A 22,358-nucleotide genomic window follows, 5' to 3' on the forward strand; every position below is an offset into this window, starting at 1 on the left:
TATATATGTTATATATGTGTACTTCCAATTGGATTTATGTTGTCGGGGGAACAGCAAACCAGAAGCAAAGTAAAACACAAGAAAAAAAAATCCCACATGCAATTTAAACCAAAACCAAATTAAGAGAATAGACAAATATGTGAGTAGAAAAGAGGAGAACAAAGAAAGAACAAACTAAAATCAAGCAAAACCTTTTTTTCACACACACAAAAAGACAGAGAGCGACAAAATCAGTGGGTGGTAAATGGAATGGAATGGAAAACATAAGTAAATTAAACAAATTTGTGTAAAATAAGCAAAAAAAAAACCTTAAGAAAAAAACCTACTCAAAAGCTTAATACGTAATTTCCTAAAAGAAAACCAAGAAACAAACAAAAAATAATAAAGCGGAAACACCGAATAACCGAAAATCAGGCGGCATTTCGCAGCACTGGCACTACACAAACAAAAACCATTACACAACACTTTCACGCACACATTTACCGTTACTTTTGCACACACCACCGCACCACGCTCTATTTGCTATTTGCGTTCTTTTCAAATTATTGCTCAGCACGAATTTCCTTCGAACACGGACTTTTTATGCTAACGGTAAGATGTCCCCCTCCCCCCGCCACCACACACATTCCCATCCCCTCACAAGTGCATAATTTCAGAATAACCAAAGTAAAAAAGAAAAAACAAAAACAAAAAAAGGTAAAATACACATACACGGAACACACGAAAAAAACCAAATTTTTTTCTTTAATAAGAATTTCTAAGAAAAAGCATAACAAGACATGGAGAAGATGATGATATGTGAAGGAAACCAAGAAAAACAACACAACAAAACACACATGAGGACTTCTAATAAGTGTTTATATATACAACAACAACAACAGCAACAAATATATATATATAAATATATACATAAATATATGTATATACATATGTATACATATTAAAGATTAAAGAGCATAATTTTTTGTCATAATGCAGAATATTTGCATGCCATTGTGCATGAGAAACCAATTTTTGATGTAACAGAAACAAAACAAAAAAAAACAATTTTGAAAAAAACCAGGGCAGAAAGTAAAAGAAAAGAAACCCGAAAGCAGGATAGCAAATGAAAAAATGATTCATAGAAAAAGGGGCTTTGATTTGGTCAAGCCAGAGCGGGACAGACAGATAGATAGACAGACGGACGGTACTGGACGGCGAGAGGAAGCGAGACGGACAGGACAGCATCACTGTAGTGGGCGCTGTGCAGGCGCTGATTATAACAAAATGAAGAGAGAGAAAGAGCGAGCAGAGCATGTTTGAAGACTAGAATTTTAATCTCTTGGTTTTGACTTCTTTAAACCCAATCCATTGGCAGACTAATACCTTACCCTTTTCGTTTAACCAAAAGCCTTATACTTATACTTTTATTTTTTTGGTTTTGCAAGAAAATTTTACTTGATCCATGGGTAGACTCTCTCGGAACTCAAATCTTGTAGCTGCCATTTCTTAAACAAAACAGAAAGTATAATAGAATATATTCCACAAAAACAAAAGAAAACATAAAATTACAACTAGTTTAAACTTAGTTTGTAACCATATTTATTTCGTATCGAGAAACGTGCTCTCTCTATGTTATTTATTCTACTTCTAATTCTGCTGGTTTTTGTGCAAGAAATAAACATTACTTAAGTTTTTGTAAGAGATTAGTGAATTATGTGAGAAGCGTGAAGCGATATTGAAGAAAATGAAATGATGGAGAATATGATGGGAATTTCAAGTAAGCATACGAGTAAGACAAACAAAGAAAGCAAAAGAAACCAAAACCAAATTGAGATCTTCAATGTGAAATAAAACTACTTCTTTGAGACCGGGGATGAGAATGTGTTTTTATTTTTAGAGAAAGTATTAGGGTTCGTTGTCCTGCAAAACAACCAAGATTTGTGCTTCCATTCATACCTGGGATATGGGTAACCAATGCAGCGGATCGAATAATTAAAATATATCAAATATTGCCTTCTATTAAGGCTGCCATTTGAAATTATTACAAGATCTTCGTCCCCGCACAGCCAGCATACATTACAAATCTCCCGCCAACGTTAACGCCACCCACACGTGCTCCAATCGATAGTTCCACTGCCGCATATCGTTGCGGACCATCGAAGGTCCACCCGCCAATGTGACCATTTACAGTAAATTATATGTATATTGTTTGGTATATTTTGACGTCGAAATTGAATTAAAACTATATTTACAGTATATCGGTATATTTAAACAATTTCATCAAACTAGTATTCATATGCACGATTTAAGATAGGGAAAATTAAAAAAAAGCGTTTGGAATTTTCAATATCCCTTATTCTTAAATATACATATACCGTTTTACCGTAAATATACTGTCGGCTTAATTTTGACCTCAAAAAATACCGAAACGGTCACCCTGAATGGGTTCCATACTTTAATATAATTATGTACTTTAATTGCAGTACTTTGATCGGACATTGGTAAACTGATGATATGGTGGTTTTTTCTAAACAAAGAGGAAGTATAGGATGGATCTTTGAGAAGAACTTACAGAAATATTATATACCGCCATTTACCTCAAGTCGTTGAGGGGGCTTAAGTGGGCTAAGTTCGTCTTTGTCATCGGTATATTTTTTTTGGTATATTTTTATCATGAGACAGTATATTTCTGATGGTCAGACGCTCATAATGCAACGGAAACATGAGTTGAAATTTTGAATAGGATATAGAAAGGGGTATGGACAACAGGAAAAAGCAGCCAAGACAAATTGCTAACTTCGTACGAACCTCACCTCGTTTGTGAAGACAACAAGGTATATCGTGCAAATGGGGTGGACTTTTCCTTGCATGCGTTGCATTTTCTTGGCCGTTTCGCCTCTTTTACATACCCTCTTTTTCCTTCCATTATGTAGCAATTGTGTAGCAAATGAGGACTCCACATACACATACAAGCAAAATGTAAAAAAACAAAAATGTCAGAACTCATTTGCCAAAATGTGCGCGCCAACAACGAATTACGCAAATGCTAGGTCCGATAAGTAAAGTCCAGCCGCTAGACAGACACCTACACCGCGTAGGAAATACAATTAAATTAACAATAGTTCGTGCCGCCACCGACGCCGCCGCTGTTCCAACACGTACCGTACCAACGCCAGAGAGGCGGAAAAAGTCACCAAGAAAGGCGTCTAGGCGTACTGCTCCTCGTGCAGTTGGAAAATCGATCCTGAGGCTACCCAGCTATTTGTTGTTCCCTCCTCTCCCCCATAAACATTAGTTGAATTTCGTTTTTTTTCTTGTGACGGACGGGCAGCGCAAAAAATCGCATGAACATCATCCGACTCGGGCGGTAACCGGGGTGGTGTGTGTGGTGCGAGAAAAGAAAGACGCGAAAGAAACAACAAAAAAACGCAAAGAAAAAAATCAATTAGCAAGGCACACAAAAATAAAAATATATATTCCATATAAAAATCGCAAATTATTTATGATTTGGCTGTTGTTGTTGCTAAAACAAAAGGAAAAAGACCAGCATTGAAAAGATTTCTAATTCGAAAATAAACCAAACAAATCGGCACCGCTAGCAACAAGAGCAAAAGAGAGAGAGAGAGAGAGAGAGCGTTGCAGCGGAAGAAGAGCAGGCAGGCGCCAAAACGGTAGCAGCAGCAGCACCACCGCCACAGAGTGGTAACAAGAGAGAGATAGAGAAGCAGTCAGCAACGTCTTGAGCGCGTCATCGATACATCTTCAATTGTTTACACGAGTCGTTGTCGCTGCCGCCGCTGTTGGTGCGTGTGTATAATTTTTGCGGCAAAAAGACACACCCTGAGAGGAAACGGGACCAACTGCTCCCGCCCTTGGGTGTGTGTGTCCCGTCCCAGGGTGCGTGCTTATCGCTACAACAACAACGATAGCACGAACCAAATATTGACCGCTCCTTTAGCCGCCAACCGCCCTCCCGCCCGGCTAGCAGAAGCATGGTAAGTGGATCAGCCATCACCAGTGGACGCGCCCCAGTACACGTTGGGTCTCCACAACAAATCAAGTTAGTCCCCGTCCCTTCTCTGCCTGTGGCTCCCTTTGTCGTCCTATTAGCACTTTTTGTTGTCTGTTTTCTGTTATTGTTGTTGTTGTTGCTTCTCTCCCGCGCATACCAAGGCCACACATACGTGTGTGTGCGTGTGAGTTGAAAATCTCGTGACTGACATTTTCCTGTCATTTATTATTTACAACCCAACGGAACAAACGAAGCAGTGAAAATTGTCCTTGAATCAAGGTTGTGGTTAAACCCTTCCTTCATTGTCCATCGCCTCTCCCCCGCCCCCGCACCTCGCCATCGCCGACCATAGATATCAGTACAGTCACGATGTTTATATAAGGACGGGGAGTGCATTTCCAGTGCATTTTGCACCCGGTACCTCTTTTGCGGAGGTTATGCAGATTCATTTCATTTTAAGATCGAAAAGGCCATGAAAATCTTCAAAAATGCCACCCAAAATAGATCATAATCCTTCAAAAACTATTTTGTTGGTATAGAAATAGTTGTTCATAGATGAATATGTGGGATAAACTAGCTCGAAGCGATATGCAGGGACCCCCAAAGCACCCAAAGCACAGAGATCCACCCCCTTCCTCACCATCCGCACCTATCCAGCTATTGTACTTTTCGTGCGAGTACGAGTGCGAGTACGAGCATGTACCCGCAACAACGTACGTAGACTGTGTGTACACTGTGTGCTCTGTTCCGGGGCTTATCTACGCACAGATACACAGTCTGTGTGTCTGCGTCCCTTGTCACAGTGTGGTGTGCTGTGTGTGCGTTTGTCCGTGTTTGCTCAACCCACTGCGATAAGCGATGGCCTCTCCTCCGCTGCGGACAAGTCACAGCCCTCTTCCTCTGGGCCGCGTGACAAGAGGAGAACCTCTCCAATAACATATGAGAGAAAAAACCCGCTAACCCGCTACATACGCATGTACATACGTATTTATGTAGATCACCACCCCACCTGTTGTGTCTGTCCAGCTCTCTAATCACACCGCCACCACCCCCCCGCATACCCGCCCAACGATGACGAAATTTTTCGGGAATTACAGGGAATTTCTGGCCCGTGTGCGTTCAAATTCTTAGTCACTGCGGGAAAAATAAATCCATTCACTGACAGTGGGGCCAAAGCAAAAGAGATGCGATCGATGCCTTCGATTTATGTACTGCACTGTACGTATGCAGATGTTTACAGTAGAGTACGAATCGATAGTAGCGATCTGTGGCGGCCATACGGGTATATTGTATCAATTGTAAGGCCCCGATCTCTTGAGATTTCATTAACCGACAAATGGGATAAATGCCATTCATTGTTCGCTTGCCCGCTTTTCTCTTTGTAAATAAATAATTATGAATAAAGTCTAGAAGATACTACAAGCCATAATCATCATATGTGAATCCCAAGCAATCCAATCCAAACCCAATCTATTATGTCACGAATACTATTGATTGATTCTGTTCAATTAAAAGCCCACATCCAGCTGATTTTTTCCAGTATTTTTTTTTTCCCCAATTTGAAAATATTTTTAAATCAGATGTTTTCAGCAATTGGAATAAACCGGTATATTTCAACAAAACAGAATTGTCTTTACTGCTTGAATACTAGAGAACTGCTTGCTTCCACAGTATTCACAAAAATCCCAGCTGCACTTAAGATCCTACAATCCTCGAAGTATCCGTGCACTGCGAACGCATGTTTCTAAATGAGTTCAGAACTTCCTACGGCGAAGTGGTGGGTTTCGGACGAGCGATTGGAAGTTAAGAGAAAGCTAAAGGTGAATCCTGAATCCCACCGAATCTTAAATCAAAAAAAATACCTCCCAAAACAAAAACAAATACTGGAAATTGTCTTCGAATGTGCGCTTGTCTGAATTAATATTCGAAGCAAAAGTGGCTGTGACACGGTCCTATCGAGCTGACTCCGGCTGTAGGCAGGCCCGGCTTGAGTGTGTGCGTGCGTGTGGGTCGAGAAATGGCAAGCGACGACGACGTAATCGAGGCGCGTTAGAAATGGTCTGCACTGCCCTGCGCTGCTGCTGCCTTGCTGCCTAGCGTTGCTCTTCTGATTGTGTGGTTGTGCTTTGATAACGTATTTAATTTATTATTATGACTACACACACACACTCGCACACACACATGGTAACAGGTACAGGTACACGAACATTATGGGAACACCTCTGGCGGCGGTGTACCTGACTGCTGATTTGTGCTGCGCCTAGGTCGTCGTCCAGTGTACCGGCGACTGCCTTCGAAGTTCGAAGCACGCGAGAGGGAAAACAATACTAGAATCGAACATCGAATAATCGACTCGAATCGAATCACAACGAAACGAAACGAAACGAGAGAAATCGCCGAGCAGAGCAGAGCAGAGCAGAGCAAAGGAACGGAAAGAAACGAACGGGTGGGTAATAATGACACCTGCTGGATCCCCAGTGCACATGTGCCACTATCTGGGGTTCCCCAAGCATACACTGGAGCGGGATCCGCAACCTTTAATGGACTTTGACATTCCCTGGAGTGCTAATTGATGCCATCAAACCTTATGGGAGGTACGGCGGTGGGGCTTTGTAGAGGAGGAATCCAAAGCCGGAGAAGTTTGACTGTTGGACTGATTGACTCTTGGACTGTTGGACTGTTTCTTTGTAGTGCTCAGTGGAGTGCCTTTGCATATGAGTCAGGGCTGGGCTGCTCGCAGTCCGATTAGATACCGCCATGCACTGAATTCTGAACCAGGTTGAATCTCAAGTTGAAACTTAATTGGAGTCAACTTCCAAAGTGTCGAATGGGTATGGGAATGTAGATACAAGCATGCGAAGCACACTAAAAACAACAATATTCAACAGCAATTAGACAGAATCGACAATGAGTGCCAGTGCCAGTGCCCGGCTGTTTTTGAGCCCTGTGTGTAATCGCTGAAGCGTTGCACATTTTAATTTTTCGTTGCGAAAAAAAAACAACAGCAACAAAGCACAGCATTATTGTTTGAATGATTGCAACGCCAAGCCCCCGCCCCCCCCATCCTGACTTGTTGTTTATGTAAGAGAGAGAGAGAGAGAGAGAGAGCGAGAGAGTGCTACGATGACCGGGGGAGGGGGACCGGTTATCGCCCAAGCAATCCAAGTTCATTACGCCCCCAACAACACAGAGCACAATCCCAAAGTACGCGGCGACGCTATCTTCAGAATTCTCTCCGACTCGACATGACTTGACTCCCGTCGTCCGTCCGGAACTGTCGCAAACCGTGTGAATCATTCGGAGGCATTGCAATCTCGTTCGCGGATCGCGGATCGTGGATCACTCAGACGCAAAACTGATAGCATGGGTACACACGATCCCCGCCATTCCCCGGCACGAAGGGGGTCGCCGGGGGCCCCGCGAGTCAATGGCACTGCTACGCATGTGATGGATCGCATCAGATTGGATCGGTTTGGATTGGAGGCGATTTTGCAATAGTTGAAGTGCCCAGAAAGGCGGGCAGAGAGAGGTTTCGGTTCGGTAAGGCTCTGCAGATAGTGACGCTTATCGGTATCGGTTCGAGATTGTATTATATGGAAAGTACACCTCATGAAGAGCATTATTTAGCTTATCAAGAGGGCCAGAGCTCACGAGTGGCAATATATAGCCCTGTTGTTTGTATATCGAGGGCTATACCTTCATCGAAAATATTCCACTCTTCCATTCAAAAGGAACGAAGCAATAGGGGTGGATAAATCGATAAACGAGTGCTTGTAATCTTTATGCCTCCCCATGGAATCAAATCTAAGGCCCCACATTCCGATGGCTGTGCAAATGTCTGCCCCTAGGGCGAGCATCGAGCCATGTTATGGGAATGAATCACACATCAAAAGTGGATTCAATTTTTGGGTTTTTTTTGTGCGAATATTTTAAATATTATGATGCTCATTATTTGTTATTATTATTGTTGCTGGGCCCATCCGTTGCACGGGGGACTAATGTCTGGCAACTGGATTTTCTCGATGTCGGAGGGAGAATGATGGATGGAGAGCCAATGGTGGAAAAACACTGCTAAAAGTACTACTATATAGATTGAGGGGTATAAATGCCGTGCATACGAGTATCGATAGATTAGATAGATAGATTAGCGCCACCGAGGGGCGCTGCCGTATGACGCGTGACACGTGTAACCGAAAAGAAAGCTCGTCATGCATCAAAATGATAAACATGCAGTACCGATATTGTTTTCGAAGTTTATTGAAGCTAAATTCATTTGGCCAATTGACATATCATTTCAATAGCTTTGATAGCTGTATTTATACAAGAATATTTCCTATCAGAAAGGTGCTTAATGATCAACCAAAAACCATCTTAGAACCGATTTGATATATACATAATTTCTAAAAATTTTTACAACCTCGGATTTCTGTTTCTTTTTTTTGTCCCAGACGAATATGATTTTCAACCTTTGCACCAAAAATATCGGTTTAAATAAGAGTATTATTTTATTTAGAGATAGAGAATAGAGTAGCAAGTAACTATCAGGGACTCTATCGCGCAAAGTGGCTTAGATTAAATTAAAAATGTTGAGATTCTTGGAAACCTTAGGGATAGTATTGATGTTGGCTTTATTTAGAGACGTATCTATAGGGAACTATAATCAGAGCAATCAATAATTCCATACAATGGGGATCCTCAGGGTCTGAAGGGTCTCGGGCTCTTCTAAGAAACGTTCATTCAAATATCAATACGGAATTTCCTAATCATATCGTACGCAAAGAGATTCAGATAGGGTTCCCCTAGAGGTAAAAGTGCTTCCTACATATGTATCTCATTTGTATATGCAATTAGTTCGGAGATTGTGCTGTTACGTGTAGATCATTAGACGCTATCTACCGACAGTGGCCAACCCACTAGACCCTGCCGCCCCATGCTGTCACGATGGAAATATTTCAACAATTATAATCGAATCGTTGGCTCTTGAACTCTCGGAATTGTTCAAGTGATGGCCCGTTCTCTCGATGGAATCTGTTTGAATATAAACTGGAATAAACTCTGCTTTCTGGCTGGCCAGTTGGACAGTGGCGAGCACATACATATGCATAGGTTATATGATCAATAAGTTCATGGATTGTCAGGCACGCGATGCGATGCGAAGCGACGCGAATGATTAATATATTCTTTTCGTGGGTGCGAGGGTAGAGACACAGTTCTAATTGAATCTAATAATCGTAACAATAATGGAAAAAAGTTCAACTAAATGCTAATAAATGTATACTTTTAAACCTTTAAATCCCTTTCGATCGAAGAAACCCCCCAATCAGCGAAACTCTAGTCATGCACACGCCATTTATGTGGTTGCTGTACCATATTCGGGCATTCTCTAACATTCCAAATGGATCTGTAAGGGTATCTAGAGCTTCGGACCCCTCAACAGAAAAAAAGCCTGTTCTATTGGTGAGGGAATAGATGGGATGGAATGGAATGGGATGGGGTGAGGTGATGGTTATGGTGGCGGATGTGGTTCAGGGTCATTCAAGAGGTTAAAAAAATTAGGGTTACCAAATACTGGCGCCAATTAATTCGTACTGCCCCCCACCCCTTCCCCTCCACTGTCGGCATGTTCGACAGAAAAACAGAAAAGCGTGTAAGAGAGATGGCGAGAGATGCTAATTTACCGTTTGTTTTCCCATTTACAGCAATGTCGTCTGGCCACGTATCGGCGCTGAGAACGAGAGGATCCATTAGATCCACTAGTTGATAGCTGAGAACTGAGCAACAAGAGCGAGAGCGAGAGCGAGCTCCTGCAACTCCAGAACTTATCAGCAGAGAACAAGCCGCGCAACGCAACGCGATCGCAGGGCCTGGGTTAACTTCCGCTCGGAGGCAGACAGAAACAAAAATAAAAAAACAAAGGAATTACTAATATATATTCTCTGATTCATCAAGCATATAGTCATCAGGCGTCATCAAACGAACGAACGATCGAACGAACGAACGAACAAAAACAGAGATAAAGATAGAGAGACAGAGAAAAAGAGAGAAAGAGAGAGAGAGAGACTCTGGAATAAAGAAAAGTACCACGATACACCCCCGTCCGGTGCAAGCACAAGTCTACTTAAAGGAGAAGGAAGCACAAAACACTTACTTAAAGAACAGAACAAACACGCTGACAAGCAATAAAGAGAAGAGCCACGGCCCACTTCACATCCTCCAACAGGTCCATCGAAAGGAGCGAGAAGCCTGCTGGCGAGTGAAACCAACGAGAGGAGATAGCTAGAGGATCCCAAGACACATCCAATACAATCTACAACTTATCTACCCATCTACAATCTATAATCCGCAATACCTAGACTCCCCTTCAGAATGAACTCCACCACAAAACATCTGCTGCACTGCACACTGCTCTTCACTGTGATATTAACCTTCGAAGTATTCTCGGGCGGCATCAAGATCGACGAGAACTCATTTACGCTGGTCGATCCGTGGTCCGCGTATGGAGATGTGGCCACCGTTTTGCTGTACTTACTCCGCTTCCTGACCCTCCTCACGCTGCCCCAGGTGCTGTTCAATTTCTGCGGCCTGGTCTTCTACAATGCCTTCCCCGAGAAGGTTGTCCTCAAGGGCAGCCCCCTGCTGGCCCCCTTCATCTGCATCCGTGTGGTGACGCGCGGCGATTTTCCCGATCTGGTCAAAACGAACGTCCTGCGGAACATGAACACCTGTCTGGACACCGGCCTGGAGAACTTCCTCATCGAGGTGGTCACCGACAAGGCCGTACACTTGGCCCAGCATCGGCGGATCCGAGAGATTGTGGTGCCCAAGGAGTATAAAACACGCACGGGGGCCCTCTTCAAGTCGCGGGCCCTGCAGCACTGCCTGGAGGATTCGGTGAATGTGCTGAACGACAACGATTGGATCGTCCATCTCGATGAGGAGACACTGCTCACGGAGAACTCGGTGCGCGGCATTATCAACTTCGTGCTGGATGGCAAGCATCCATTCGGCCAGGGCCTGATCACCTATGCCAATGAGAATGTTGTCAATTGGCTGACAACGCTGGCGGACAGCTTTCGGGTGTCCGATGACATGGGCAAGTTACGGCTGCAGTTTAAGCTCTTTCACAAGCCCCTCTTCAGCTGGAAGGGCAGCTATGTGGTCACCCAGGTGAGTGTGCCTCTAAGTCGGTGTGTGCCATTAAATTCATCTTGTATCTCTTTTGTTCGCCAGGTCGGTGCCGAGCGATCCGTCTCCTTTGACAACGGCATCGATGGCTCGGTGGCCGAGGACTGTTTCTTTGCCATGCGCGCCTTCAGCCAGGGCTATACGTTCAACTTCATTGAGGGCGAAATGTACGAGAAGTCGCCGTTCACGCTGCTTGATTTCCTGCAGCAACGCAAGCGCTGGCTCCAGGGCATCCTGCTGGTGGTCCACTCCAAGATGATACCCTTCCGGCACAAGCTGCTGCTGGGCATCAGTGTTTACTCGTGGGTCACCATGCCGCTCTCCACATCGAACATTATCTTTGCCGGCCTCTATCCGATACCCTGTCCCAATCTGGTGGACTTTGTGTGCGCCTTCATTGCGGCCATTAACATCTATATGTATGTGTTTGGGGTAATCAAATCCTTTTCGCTGTACCGCTTCGGACTGTTTCGGTTTCTGGCCTGTGTGCTAGGAGCCGTCTGTACGATTCCCGTCAATGTCGTTATCGAGAATGTGGCCGTCATTTGGGGATTGGTGGGCAAGAAGCACAAGTTCTATGTCGTTCAGAAGGATGTCCGTGCGCTGGAGACGGTTTAAGACGGCCACGGGCCGTGGCAAACCAAATGAAACAAAGATATCGCACAATGGCCAGGATATATGCATGCACACATACACACTATCTGAATTCTGATTTGTTTGTAATTTCTAGGCCTAAGACTCACACACACACAAACACACACAAGCACACACACACACACGAACCTATGTATATGCATATATATATATATATTGATTGTTGTTTCGTTATAAATCCAATCACACCATTCCTCATTCATCCCAACGCATCGCATCGCATCGCAAGAAATCTACAAAAAAAAAGAAGGTGGGGCGCACGAACCACTACAAGAACAAAATGTTGGACGCAAGGATACATTTGCCTACATGCAAGATCTATAATATGCACCACGCACTCAAGCAACGGCCAGCCCCAAAAAAAAGGAAAACCGAGAAAAAACAAAAACCCACTCCTCCATTAAGTGTAATTTCCGTACGTTCTTTACTCTTTGGATTCTGTTTTTCTTTTCTTTTTTTTTTTGATAGTCCGTAGTGAAGAAAAGCGCTATATTTATATATACTATATAGTAAATATCATATGTACTATATTACGTAGCATTATTATTATTATTATTATTATTACTATCATTATTATTATTTAAAATGTGTACATTAATGTATTGTAAATTGAAGAAAACAAGAATTGCGGCAGAAAGCTGTTAAATGTCCGATTCACACACCAAAAATCAATGGAAATGGAAAATGGATAAAATGAAGAAACTGAAGAAACAGAGCACAATATCCGAAGCATTGAATGTTAGACTTATGTACTTACATATATACACGTACATATGTACATGTGTGTGTATTATATGTTGTGAATTGTTTGAACTATATGTCATTCAGTCCACACGCCCACAATGCCCCGTGGAACCTCCGAACCCAGACCGAGAGAGGAGAGTCGGCTGTACACTTTTCGTATTTATTCCTTCATCCCGCATCCATTCATTATCACATGATCCCTACCCATCCCCAGCCTTCCCATGAAACCCCACGATGTTGGATGGTTCGAGTGATGCAGCGGTGAATGATTCTCGAACGGAGAGACACAAGCGAAGGCTGCAATCACCGCCGTGATATATGGCCCGTCGAATTTCGAATTTCCGTTCGAATGTAAAAGGCACTTCCGCCCCCTTGCACACCGCTTCGTCGGCTTTCTGTTAAACCCCCCAGCCAACCATCCACCATCCTCCCTCCCCCCAACACACAGACACACACACACATACACACACATTGAAACTGTTATAAAAAAAAGAAAAGAACCAAATACAAAAAAAAACAATAAAATGTAGAAATATATGCGAGTTTTTATCGTTATTATTATGAACGAAGGCTCGGATGCGGGCAATGCCTGTCCCCGCAAGTGGAAAAACATTCTCCAAAAAGGCTGGGAGGAGACTGCTTTAGAGGTCGCTGTTATCCCGAAAGATCTGTGGAGCGTCGACGTCGAGTGCCCTCTGGCTGCAGCTCTGTGACCCAGAAAATATCAAAGAAAAGAAATTGTGTTGTGTTGGGATCTGAAGGATGACAGTGACAGGCAGTGTTTTCCTTTCTACCTAGAAGAATTTACGTCGTGGCGTGGAGAATGCCAGTCCAGACATTCTGAAAGAAGAGAAAAAGAGTCGAAATTGGTTTTATTTAAGAATTGAACATTTTTCAGATGCTGTGTCGGCGTATTGGGGAGTAGGGGTCTGCTTCTGACCTGGCTAGCTTGGGGGCGCTGAATTCTTCGGTGGAAGTGGCTCTGCCTAGGGGTGCTGGAGCAGCATTCTGATCGATGGATCGCTTGGCAGGCGATAGGACGTTGGAAGTGGGAGCAGACTCAGGGCCGAATGCTGGCTCTGGTGAGGCAAATGTAGAGTTCTCGCCCACCATCTTAACATCCTCCTGCTTCTGTTCCTCTAGCGGCTCCTCCTTGATCTCGAGGATATCAGCCTTGGGTGAATTTGTTCGCTGCGGCTTTGCGTTGCGGTTCAGTGGATTCATGCAAGAGCCCTTGCATCCGCAGTTGTCGCCACAGCCGTTGGTGGAGGAGAAGCAGGCGCAGCGTTTTGTATTGCATTTGGTGCGGCACTTGCACTTTTTCGATATGGAGTGGCGACCCCCCTCTACGACCTCCGTGGCCGAGGTGGAGTGCTGGGAATTGACCGACCCATTGATGTCACTGTTTGCGGCGAGGGGCTGCTGCTGTTCGCCGGTCGGCATTGATGTCTCCTGAGCCTGTGATGTGGCACGTTCGGTTTTGTCGTTGACCGACTGCGTAGACATCTGCGGTGAGGTGATTAATTACGTTTGGCATTGCCCTGCTAGACTGAAGTACTCTACTCACCTTGCAACGTCGTTTGGTTCTGGGAATCCATTCGGGGTCATCATCGCTGGCATAGCTGGCATCGCTCATAATTTCAATGGTTTCAGAGAGGAACTCAACGCTCTCATTGTGATTATCGCGGGGTGGGGCCGCCTTAGCTTGTTTTTCTTTTGTGTTTGTGTTTTCCTTGCTCGACTTCAGACGATCGAACTGTTGCTGAAGGGCTTCGCGGCTGCTCAACAGCTCCTCGATAATCTCTTGGTGCGATTCGCCTGCGGGCTGATGCGTGGCTGCCGTGCGCAACAGGACAGCCACCTTCTCCTCGTAGGCACGCTGCTGGGCGAGCATTTGTTCCTCGTGGTGGGCCTCGACCTGGCGCAGCCGCTTGGCCAGAGCCTCGTGACGCTGCTGGGTCTCCAGCAGCTGGCAGCGCTGTTCTTCCATGGCGATACGCTGCTCGAGAATGTTGTGCGCCTGCTGGCGCCGCTGCTGGACGAGGCTCTTCAGCAGCTGCTTACTAACGGCACGCGACTCGTTGATGCTCTGGACGCTCTCGGCGAGGGCCTTGCTGCGGCTGTCCAAATCGCTGAGGCAGACCTTCTGTTGGAGATCAGCTATCTGGGCGCTGCGCATCTCCAGCTCCTCCTCGATCATGGCCAGCTGTTTGGGATCCCCACCAGATTTCACTTGATTGTAGTGGCTATTGATGATCGCCCGGTCCTCCATGAGCTGTTCGAGACTGTGCTCGGCATCGATCACTGAGAGGATGACCTCCAGTTCGCGTTCCACCCAGGAGTCTGTCTTGGCACCACCCGTGGGATCCTTGGCATGGCGCTGACGCTGTGCCGATGCCTGGCGATCGAGGGCGTCCTTCAGCCGCTTATTGGCGGCCAGGGCCTCCTCACATTTGCGCTTCAGCACCTGCCGCTGCTTGGTGTGCAGGGTCTGCTGACGCACCATTTCGCTCTGCATTTTGCGGTCCTTGCTCTTCAGCTGGGTGAGCTCCTTCTCGCGCACTGTTCGCCATTGGCGGAATTTCTCCGACTCGCCCCGCATCGTACGGATGAGCTTCACCTTGGACTCCTTCATGGCCCGTATTTCGGCGCTCAAATTGTTGATCTTCTCCCGCTCCTTTTCGCGCATCTTCAGCATATTGGCCTGTGTGATGAGTTTCCGGCGCAGTTCGGCGATCTGTACCTCCAGCAGCTGCAGCCGCTTGCGGCGCTCTTCGGCAATCCGGGCCGAGGGATCCTTGCTCTTGATGGTGCGCAGCTGGTCGATCAGGTCGCGCCGCTCGTTCTCCAGCTCGTCGATCTTCTGGTTGCATTGCTTCACCTTCTCGTCATCGTCATCGTCTAGCTTGCTGAAGTTGCGACAGATGCGCTCATGCAGTTCCTGCTTGAGGTCCAGCTGGCGGTTGATGGTGCGCAGTTCGCCGACCAGACCCAGCTGCTTTTTGGTGTAGTCCTCCGACTGGGAATTGAGCAGCTCGTGGGCCTCCTCGCCCATGGCGTCGCCCTCACCATCGCCATTTGTTCTGTTGCTCGATCTCGATTCGTAGCCGTTCGTCTGCAGCTCTTCCTCGGTGCGCTGCAGCTCCTCGTCGACCTGATCCACCAGCTGACTGATCTCTCGCATCTGATCGGTTGGTTCCGATGGCTCGGCGCCATCGCCAGGCAGCTGTGCCTGCAGCTTGCTCTTTAACTGGATAACGTACGCCTTGAGCTTATCGTGGGCTGCTTCTGCAATGTGGGCCCGCATCTCCTTCTCTGTGAGATCGATCAGAGCCTGGTGCAGCTCCTGCTGTAGCTTACGGGTCTTCTCCTGCAGCGTCTTTACCAAATCCTTTAGACCCTGTTGGTCAGCAGCAGCCGTAGAGGATGCTGATGTACCATCAGCGCCACTTGGCAGCGGATCGAGTCCGGCCGCACCCACAGCACAATTAATGGAGCTGCTCATCTTGCCGACGCCCAGCAGCTCCACGCGCAGCTTTTGTATGATGTCCTTGAGCATATTGACCTCGGCCGTATGCGGATCCATATTGACCACGGGCTTGTTCTTGATCTGAAGCGCACGATCTGCATAGCGAAGGGTGCTCAGCGTCTCAGACACATTGTAGTCAGCCGGACTGACGCAGGCAATCATCAATGTGATGGAGTTGCCGCCCAGCGAGTCCTTGAGCAGGTGCGTCAGCTTCGACTGGCGGTATGGTATATAAGCAGAAACTTGTCCGGCTGTAAAATGGACACAAAATGAGAAAGGGTTTGGCTTTTGATAAGCGGCAAAACCTACAGCCCAATGCGTTTATCACATTTCCGAGGGCCAGCAGGCTTTTGTTGATGTTGACCCCCTCCTTGAAGCGATCCCCCACGGTCATTGTCTTTGAGCATCGCTCAGATCCAGCCAAATCCACAAGGTTAAACTTGGAGGTGGTCACCGCATTCCTAAAGATTACAAGAGATGAATGCAAGGTTGTAATTGCACGGGATTCTGTGTTTTTCTGTGGACACTTACCCGTCGTCCAGCTTGCTGGAAACCACGGTAAGTGTAAATATAGCATGCGAACGGGATGATGTTTCGTTCATAGCAGTGGCTGCCACTGCCCGACCGGCGGAACCGCGCATCAGATAATCGGTAGCGTCACGAGCGGATTTTACATGTAATTCGGTGAGGCCAGGCAACACAATCCGATTCTGTATCGCTCGTAGGTCCACGGTGGATTTGTACGGCGAAAACAGATCAAAGAACTGTTCTTGGTACAATTCAACAAAGGAGCAAGTCACTTTGAACTGGTATTCCTCCTTCAGCTCGGCAATGTGTCCGAATATATCGTCGACGGCCCGCGGAATGACGCCAACATCCTCATCGAGGACACCGTTGAAAGCCGTGCCCATGGTGTATGTTTTGCCAGAGCCAGTCTGGCCGTACGCTATGATGGTCACATTATAGCCATCGAGGAGCTTCTTCAGCTTTCCCTGGACACATGCCTCAAAAAGATCTTTCTGGGTGTCGTTGATGTCGAAGACATGGTTGTATGTGAAGCACTCGCCGCGATTGATCGACACTTGGGGGGAACCGTTCGCCGAGCGCTCGAGTGCAATGCGGCAGCCGCTTTCCACCTCCGATTTGACGAGGGGACGCACGCGCAATGCCACTGCCACTGTGCTGGTATCCTCGCTGGACATCTGCGGGAGAGAGCAGACCAGAGCAGTTAGTACTCGTACCCTTCGCCATTTTGGGGGGACTTCTTACCTTGTTGACCGGATTCCCGACAGGTATTGTAAATTGGATCGCGGTAAAGAAATTTGCAAGTCTAAAACAAATAATAAAACAAAAACTAATAATCGGAGCACAAAAAAAAAACACACCGAAACACCGAAAGCCCGAGTATCAACTACAGTATATGTATAGCCGGCTGTGATTGTGCAAATTTTGTGTCGCGTATGCGACGCTTGTATTTTTCCCGGCCTCCTTTGCCAGTAAATTCGAAAATGGTGCTGAAGTCGTTGTTATCCCAAAAGATCTGTGGAGCGTCGACGTCAAGTGCCCTCTGGCTGCAGCTCTGTGATCCAGTAAAAATCAAAGAGAAAAGAAATTGTCTAGCTATGGATCCCTTGAGGACGGAAGGCTGGGATACCCAATACTGAAGGGCCTCCAAGGGAGGTACAATGTGAATGAACCTGCATGGATGAAAAATAGAGTCCCCGGTTGTGTCGTGATTCGGTCGCGACTTTCTGGTCTGCGAATATTATTTGGAACGTAGCAGAACAGTGACACCCAACCCTTAATCGTATGGTAATCGTAAATGTAAACGTAAAAATAAAAATAAGTCTAGACTGTGGAGATTGTAAAATCATCAACGTAGATCGCGCGTTGTGTTGTGTTGTGTTGTGTTGGGATCTGAAGGATGACAGTGACAGGCAGTGTTTTCCTTTCTACCTAGAAGAATTTACGTCGTGGCGTGGAGAATGCCAGTCCAGACATTCTGAAAGAAGAGAAAAAGAGTCGAAATTGGTTTTATTTAAGAATTGAACATTTTTCAGATGCTGTGTCGGCGTATTGGGGAGTAGGGGTCTGCTTCTGACCTGGCTAGCTTGGGGGCGCTGAATTCTTCGGTGGAAGTGGCTCTGCCTAGGGGTGCTGGTGCAGCATTCTGATCGATGGATCGCTTGGCAGGCGATAGGACGTTGGAAGTGGGAGCAGACTCAGAGCCGAATGCTGGCTCTGGTGAGGCAAATGTAGAGTTCTCGCCCACCATCTTAACATCCTCCTGCTTCTGTTCCTCTAGCGGCTCCTCCTTGATCTCGAGGATATCAGCCTTGGGTGAATTTGTTCGCTGCGGCTTTGCGTTGCGGTTCAGTGGATTCATGCAAGAGCCCTTGCATCCGCAGTTGTCGCCACAGCCGTTGCTGGAGGAGAAGCAGGCGCAGCGTTTTGTATTGCATTTGGTGCGGCACTTGCACTTTTTCGATATGGAGTGGCGACCCCCCTCTACGACCTCCGTGGCCGAGGTGGAGTGCTGGGAATTGACCGACCCATTGATTTCACTGTTTGCGGCGAGGGGCTGCTGCTCTTCGCCGGTCGGCATTGATGTCTCCTGAGCCTGTGAGGTGGCACGTTCGGTTTTGTCGTTGACCGACTGCGTAGACATCTGCGGTGAGGTGATTAATAACGTTTGGCATTGCCCTGTTGTGCTAGACTGAAGTACTCTACTCACCTTGGAACGTCGTTTGGTGCTGGGGATCCATTCGGGGTCGTCATCGCTGGCATCGCTGGCATCGCTCATAATTTCAATGGTTTCAGAGAGGAACTCAACGCTCTCATTGTGATTATCGCGGGATGGGGCCGCCTTAGCTTGTTTTTCTTTTGTGTTTGTCTTTTCCTTGCTCGACTTCAGACGATCGAACTGTTGCTGAAGGGCTTCGCGGCTGCTCAACAGCTCCTCGATAATCTCTTGGTGCGATTCGCCTGCGGGCTGATGCGTGGCTGCCGTGCGCAACAGGACAGCCACCTTCTCCTCGTAGGCACGCTGCTGGGCGAGCATTTGTTCCTCGTGGTGGGCCTCGACCTGGCGCAGCCGCTTGGCCAGAGCCTCGTGACGCTGCTGGGTCTCCAGCAGCTGGCAGCGCTGTTCTTCCATGGCGATACGCTGCTCGAGAATGTTGTGCGCCTGCTGGCGCCGCTGCTGGACGAGGCTCTTCAGCAGCTGCTTACTAACGGCACGCGACTCGTTGATGCTCTGGACGCTCTCGGCGAGGGCCTTGCTGCGGCTGTCCAAATCGCTGAGGCAGACCTTCTGTTGGAGATCAGCTATCTGGGCGCTGCGCATCTCCAGCTCCTCCTCGATCATGGCCAGCTGTTTGGGATCCCCACCAGATTTCACTTGATTGTAGTGGCTATTGATGATCGCCCGGTCCTCCATGAGCTGTTCGAGACTGTGCTCGGCATCGATCACTGAGAGGATGACCTCCAGTTCGCGTTCCACCCAGGAGTCTGTCTTGGCACCACCCGTGGGATCCTTGGCATGGCGCTGACGCTGTGCCGATGCCTGGCGATCGAGGGCGTCCTTCAGCCGCTTATTGGCGGCCAGGGCCTCCTCACATTTGCGCTTCAGCACCTGCCGCTGCTTGGTGTGCAGGGTCTGCTGACGCACCATTTCGCTCTGCATTTTGCGGTCCTTGCTCTTCAGCTGGGTGAGCTCCTTCTCGCGCACTGTTCGCCATTGGCGGAATTTCTCCGACTCGCCCCGCATCGTACGGATGAGCTTCACCTTGGACTCCTTCATGGCCCGTATTTCGGCGCTCAAATTGTTGATCTTCTCCCGCTCCTTTTCGCGCATCTTCAGCATATTGGCCTGTGTGATGAGTTTCCGGCGCAGTTCGGCGATCTGTACCTCCAGCAGCTGCAGCCGCTTGCGGCGCTCTTCGGCAATCCGGGCCGAGGGATCCTTGCTCTTGATGGTGCGCAGCTGGTCGATCAGGTCGCGCCGCTCGTTCTCCAGCTCGTCGATCTTCTGGTTGCATTGCTTCACCTTCTCGTCATCGTCATCGTCTAGCTTGCTGAAGTTGCGACAGATGCGCTCGTGCAGTTCCTGCTTGAGGTCCAGCTGGCGGTTGATGGTGCGCAGTTCGCCGACCAGACCCAGCTGCTTTTTGGTGTAGTCCTCCGACTGGGAATTGAGCAGCTCGTGGGCCTCCTCGCCCATGGCGTCGCCCTCACCATCGCCATTTGTTCTGTTGCTCGATCTCGATTCGTAGCCGTTCGTCTGCAGCTCTTCCTCGGTGCGCTGCAGCTCCTCGTCGACCTGATCCACCAGCTGACTGATCTCTCGCATCTGATCGGTTGGTTCCGATGGCTCGGCGCCATCGCCAGGCAGCTGTGCCTGCAGCTTGCTCTTTAACTGGATAACGTACGCCTTGAGCTTATCGTGGGCTGCTTCTGCAATGTGGGCCCGCATCTCCTTCTCTGTGAGATCGATCAGAGCCTGGTGCAGCTCCTGCTGTAGCTTACGGGTCTTCTCCTGCAGCGTCTTTACCAAATCCTTTAGACCCTGTTGGTCAGCAGCAGCCGTAGAGGATGCTGATGTACCATCAGCTCCACTTGGCAGCGGATCGAGTCCGGCCGCACCCACAGCACAATTAATGGAGCTGCTCATCTTGCCGACGCCCAGCAGCTCCACGCGCAGCTTCTGTATGATGTCCTTGAGCATATTGACCTCGGCCGTATGCGGATCCATATTGACCACGGGCTTGTTCTTGATCTGAAGCGCACGATCTGCATAGCGAAGGGTGCTCAGCGTCTCAGACACATTGTAGTCAGCCGGACTGACGCAGGCAATCATCAATGTGATGGAGTTGCCGCCCAGCGAGTCCTTGAGCAGGTGCGTCAGCTTCGACTGGCGGTATGGTATATAACCAGAAACTTGTCCGGCTGTAAAATGGACACAAAATGAGAAAGGGTTTGGCTTTTGATAAGCGGCAAAACCTACAGCCCAATGCGTTTATCACATTTCCGAGGGCCAGCAGGCCTTTGTTGATGTTGACCCCCTCCTTGAAGCGATCCCCCATGGTCAGTGTCTTTGAGCATCGTTCAGATCCAGCCAAATCCACAAGGTTAAACTTGGAGGTGGTCACCGCATTCCTAAAGATTACAAGAGATGAATGCAAGGTTGTAATTGCACAGGATTCTGTGTTTTTCTGTGGACACTTACCCGCCGTCCAGCTTGCTGGAAACCACGGTAAGTGTAAATATAGCATGCGAACGGGATGATGTTTCGTTCATAGCCGTGGCTGCCACTGCCCGACCGGCGGAACCGCGCATCAGATAATCGGCAGCGTCACGAGCGGATTTTACATCTAATTCGGTGAGGCCAGGCAACACAATCCGACTCTGTATCTCTCGTAGGTCCACGGTGGATTTTTCGCGCTTGTGCGGCGAAAACAGATCAAAGAACTGTTCTTGGTACAATTCAACAAAGGAGCAAGTCACTTTGAACTGGTATTCCTCCTTCAGCTCGGCAATATGTCCGAATATATCGTCGACGGCCCGCGGAATGACGCCAACATCCTCATCGAGGACACCGTTGAAAGCCGTGCCCATGGTGTATGTTTTGCCAGAGCCAGTCTGGCCGTACGCTATGATGGTCACATTATAGCCATCGAGGAGCTTCTTCAGCTTTCCCTGGACACATGCCTCAAAAAGATCTTTCTGGGTGTCGTTGATGTCGAAGACATGGTTGTATGTGAAGCACTCGCCGCGATTGATCGACACTTGGGGGGAACCGTTCGCCGAGCGCTCGAGTGCAATGCGGCAGCCGCTTTCCACCTCCGATTTGACGAGGGGACGCACGCGCAATGCCACTGCCACTGTGCTGGTATCCTCGCTGGACATCTGCGGCAGAGAGCAGACCAGAGCAGTTAGTACTAGTACCCTTCGCCATTTTGGGGGGACTTCTTACCTTGTTGACCGGATTCCCGACAGGTATTGTAAATTGGATCGCGGTAAAGAAATTTGCAAGTCTAAAACAAATAATAAAACAAAAACTAATAATCGGAGCACAAAAAAGAAACACACCGAAACACCGAAAGCCCGAGTATCAACTACAGTATATGTATAGCCGGCTGTGATTGTGCAAATTTTGTGTCGCGTATGCGACGCTTGTATTTTTCCCGGCCTCCTTTGCCAGTAAATTCGAAAATGGTGGCAAAATATATCGATACAACAGCTGGGCTGGAA

General features: G+C 47.6%; 3 protein-coding genes across 6 annotated transcripts; 1 reads left to right on the top strand and 2 right to left on the bottom strand.

Annotated features, from left to right (window-relative positions):
* Positions 1-2,904: 2,904 nt before the first annotated feature.
* On the top strand, positions 2,905-12,605 carry egh (beta-1,4-mannosyltransferase egh). Of its 3 annotated transcripts, none has more exons than XM_015186353.2 (3): positions 2,905-3,977; positions 9,694-11,161; positions 11,225-12,605. In XM_015186353.2, exons 2-3 carry the CDS (start codon positions 10,361-10,363, stop codon positions 11,795-11,797), a joined length of 1,374 nt encoding a protein of 457 aa, XP_015041839.1. In that variant the 5' UTR covers positions 2,905-3,977; positions 9,694-10,360; the 3' UTR covers positions 11,798-12,605. The 3 variants fall into 3 exon arrangements, with proteins under 3 accessions (XP_015041839.1, XP_015041840.1, XP_001354967.1); XM_015186354.2 differs by lacking the exon at positions 2,905-3,977 and adding an exon at positions 6,284-6,440; XM_001354931.4 differs by lacking the exon at positions 2,905-3,977 and adding an exon at positions 7,513-7,534.
* A 758-nt stretch (positions 12,606-13,363) lies between these two features.
* Positions 13,364-17,708, bottom strand: LOC4814538 (chromosome-associated kinesin KIF4-like). Of its 2 annotated transcripts, XM_001354930.4 has the most exons (7): positions 17,492-17,708; positions 17,376-17,436; positions 16,638-17,308; positions 16,416-16,567; positions 14,145-16,357; positions 13,518-14,083; positions 13,364-13,417 (listed from the first exon to the last, which is right to left on the bottom strand). In XM_001354930.4, exons 3-7 carry the CDS (start codon positions 17,306-17,308, stop codon positions 13,372-13,374), a joined length of 3,648 nt encoding a protein of 1,215 aa, XP_001354966.4. In that variant the 5' UTR covers positions 17,376-17,436; positions 17,492-17,708; the 3' UTR covers positions 13,364-13,371. The 2 variants fall into 2 exon arrangements, with proteins under 2 accessions (XP_001354966.4, XP_033239086.1); XM_033383195.1 differs by having other exon boundaries at positions 17,376-17,708.
* Positions 17,709-17,837: 129 nt separating this feature from the next.
* Positions 17,838-22,342, bottom strand: LOC26532064 (chromosome-associated kinesin KIF4-like). Its single transcript, XM_033383194.1, has 7 exons — positions 22,197-22,342; positions 22,081-22,141; positions 21,334-22,013; positions 21,112-21,263; positions 18,841-21,053; positions 18,209-18,774; positions 17,838-18,108 (listed from the first exon to the last, which is right to left on the bottom strand). The coding sequence occupies exons 3-7, from the start codon at positions 22,011-22,013 to the stop codon at positions 18,063-18,065; spliced, it is 3,657 nt and encodes a 1,218-aa protein (XP_033239085.1). The 5' UTR covers positions 22,081-22,141; positions 22,197-22,342; the 3' UTR covers positions 17,838-18,062.
* Positions 22,343-22,358: the final 16 nt, after the last annotated feature.

Source organism: Drosophila pseudoobscura, chromosome X (assembly GCF_009870125.1).
Source record: "Drosophila pseudoobscura strain MV-25-SWS-2005 chromosome X, UCI_Dpse_MV25, whole genome shotgun sequence".
Lineage (NCBI taxonomy): Eukaryota > Metazoa > Arthropoda > Insecta > Diptera > Drosophilidae > Drosophila > Drosophila pseudoobscura.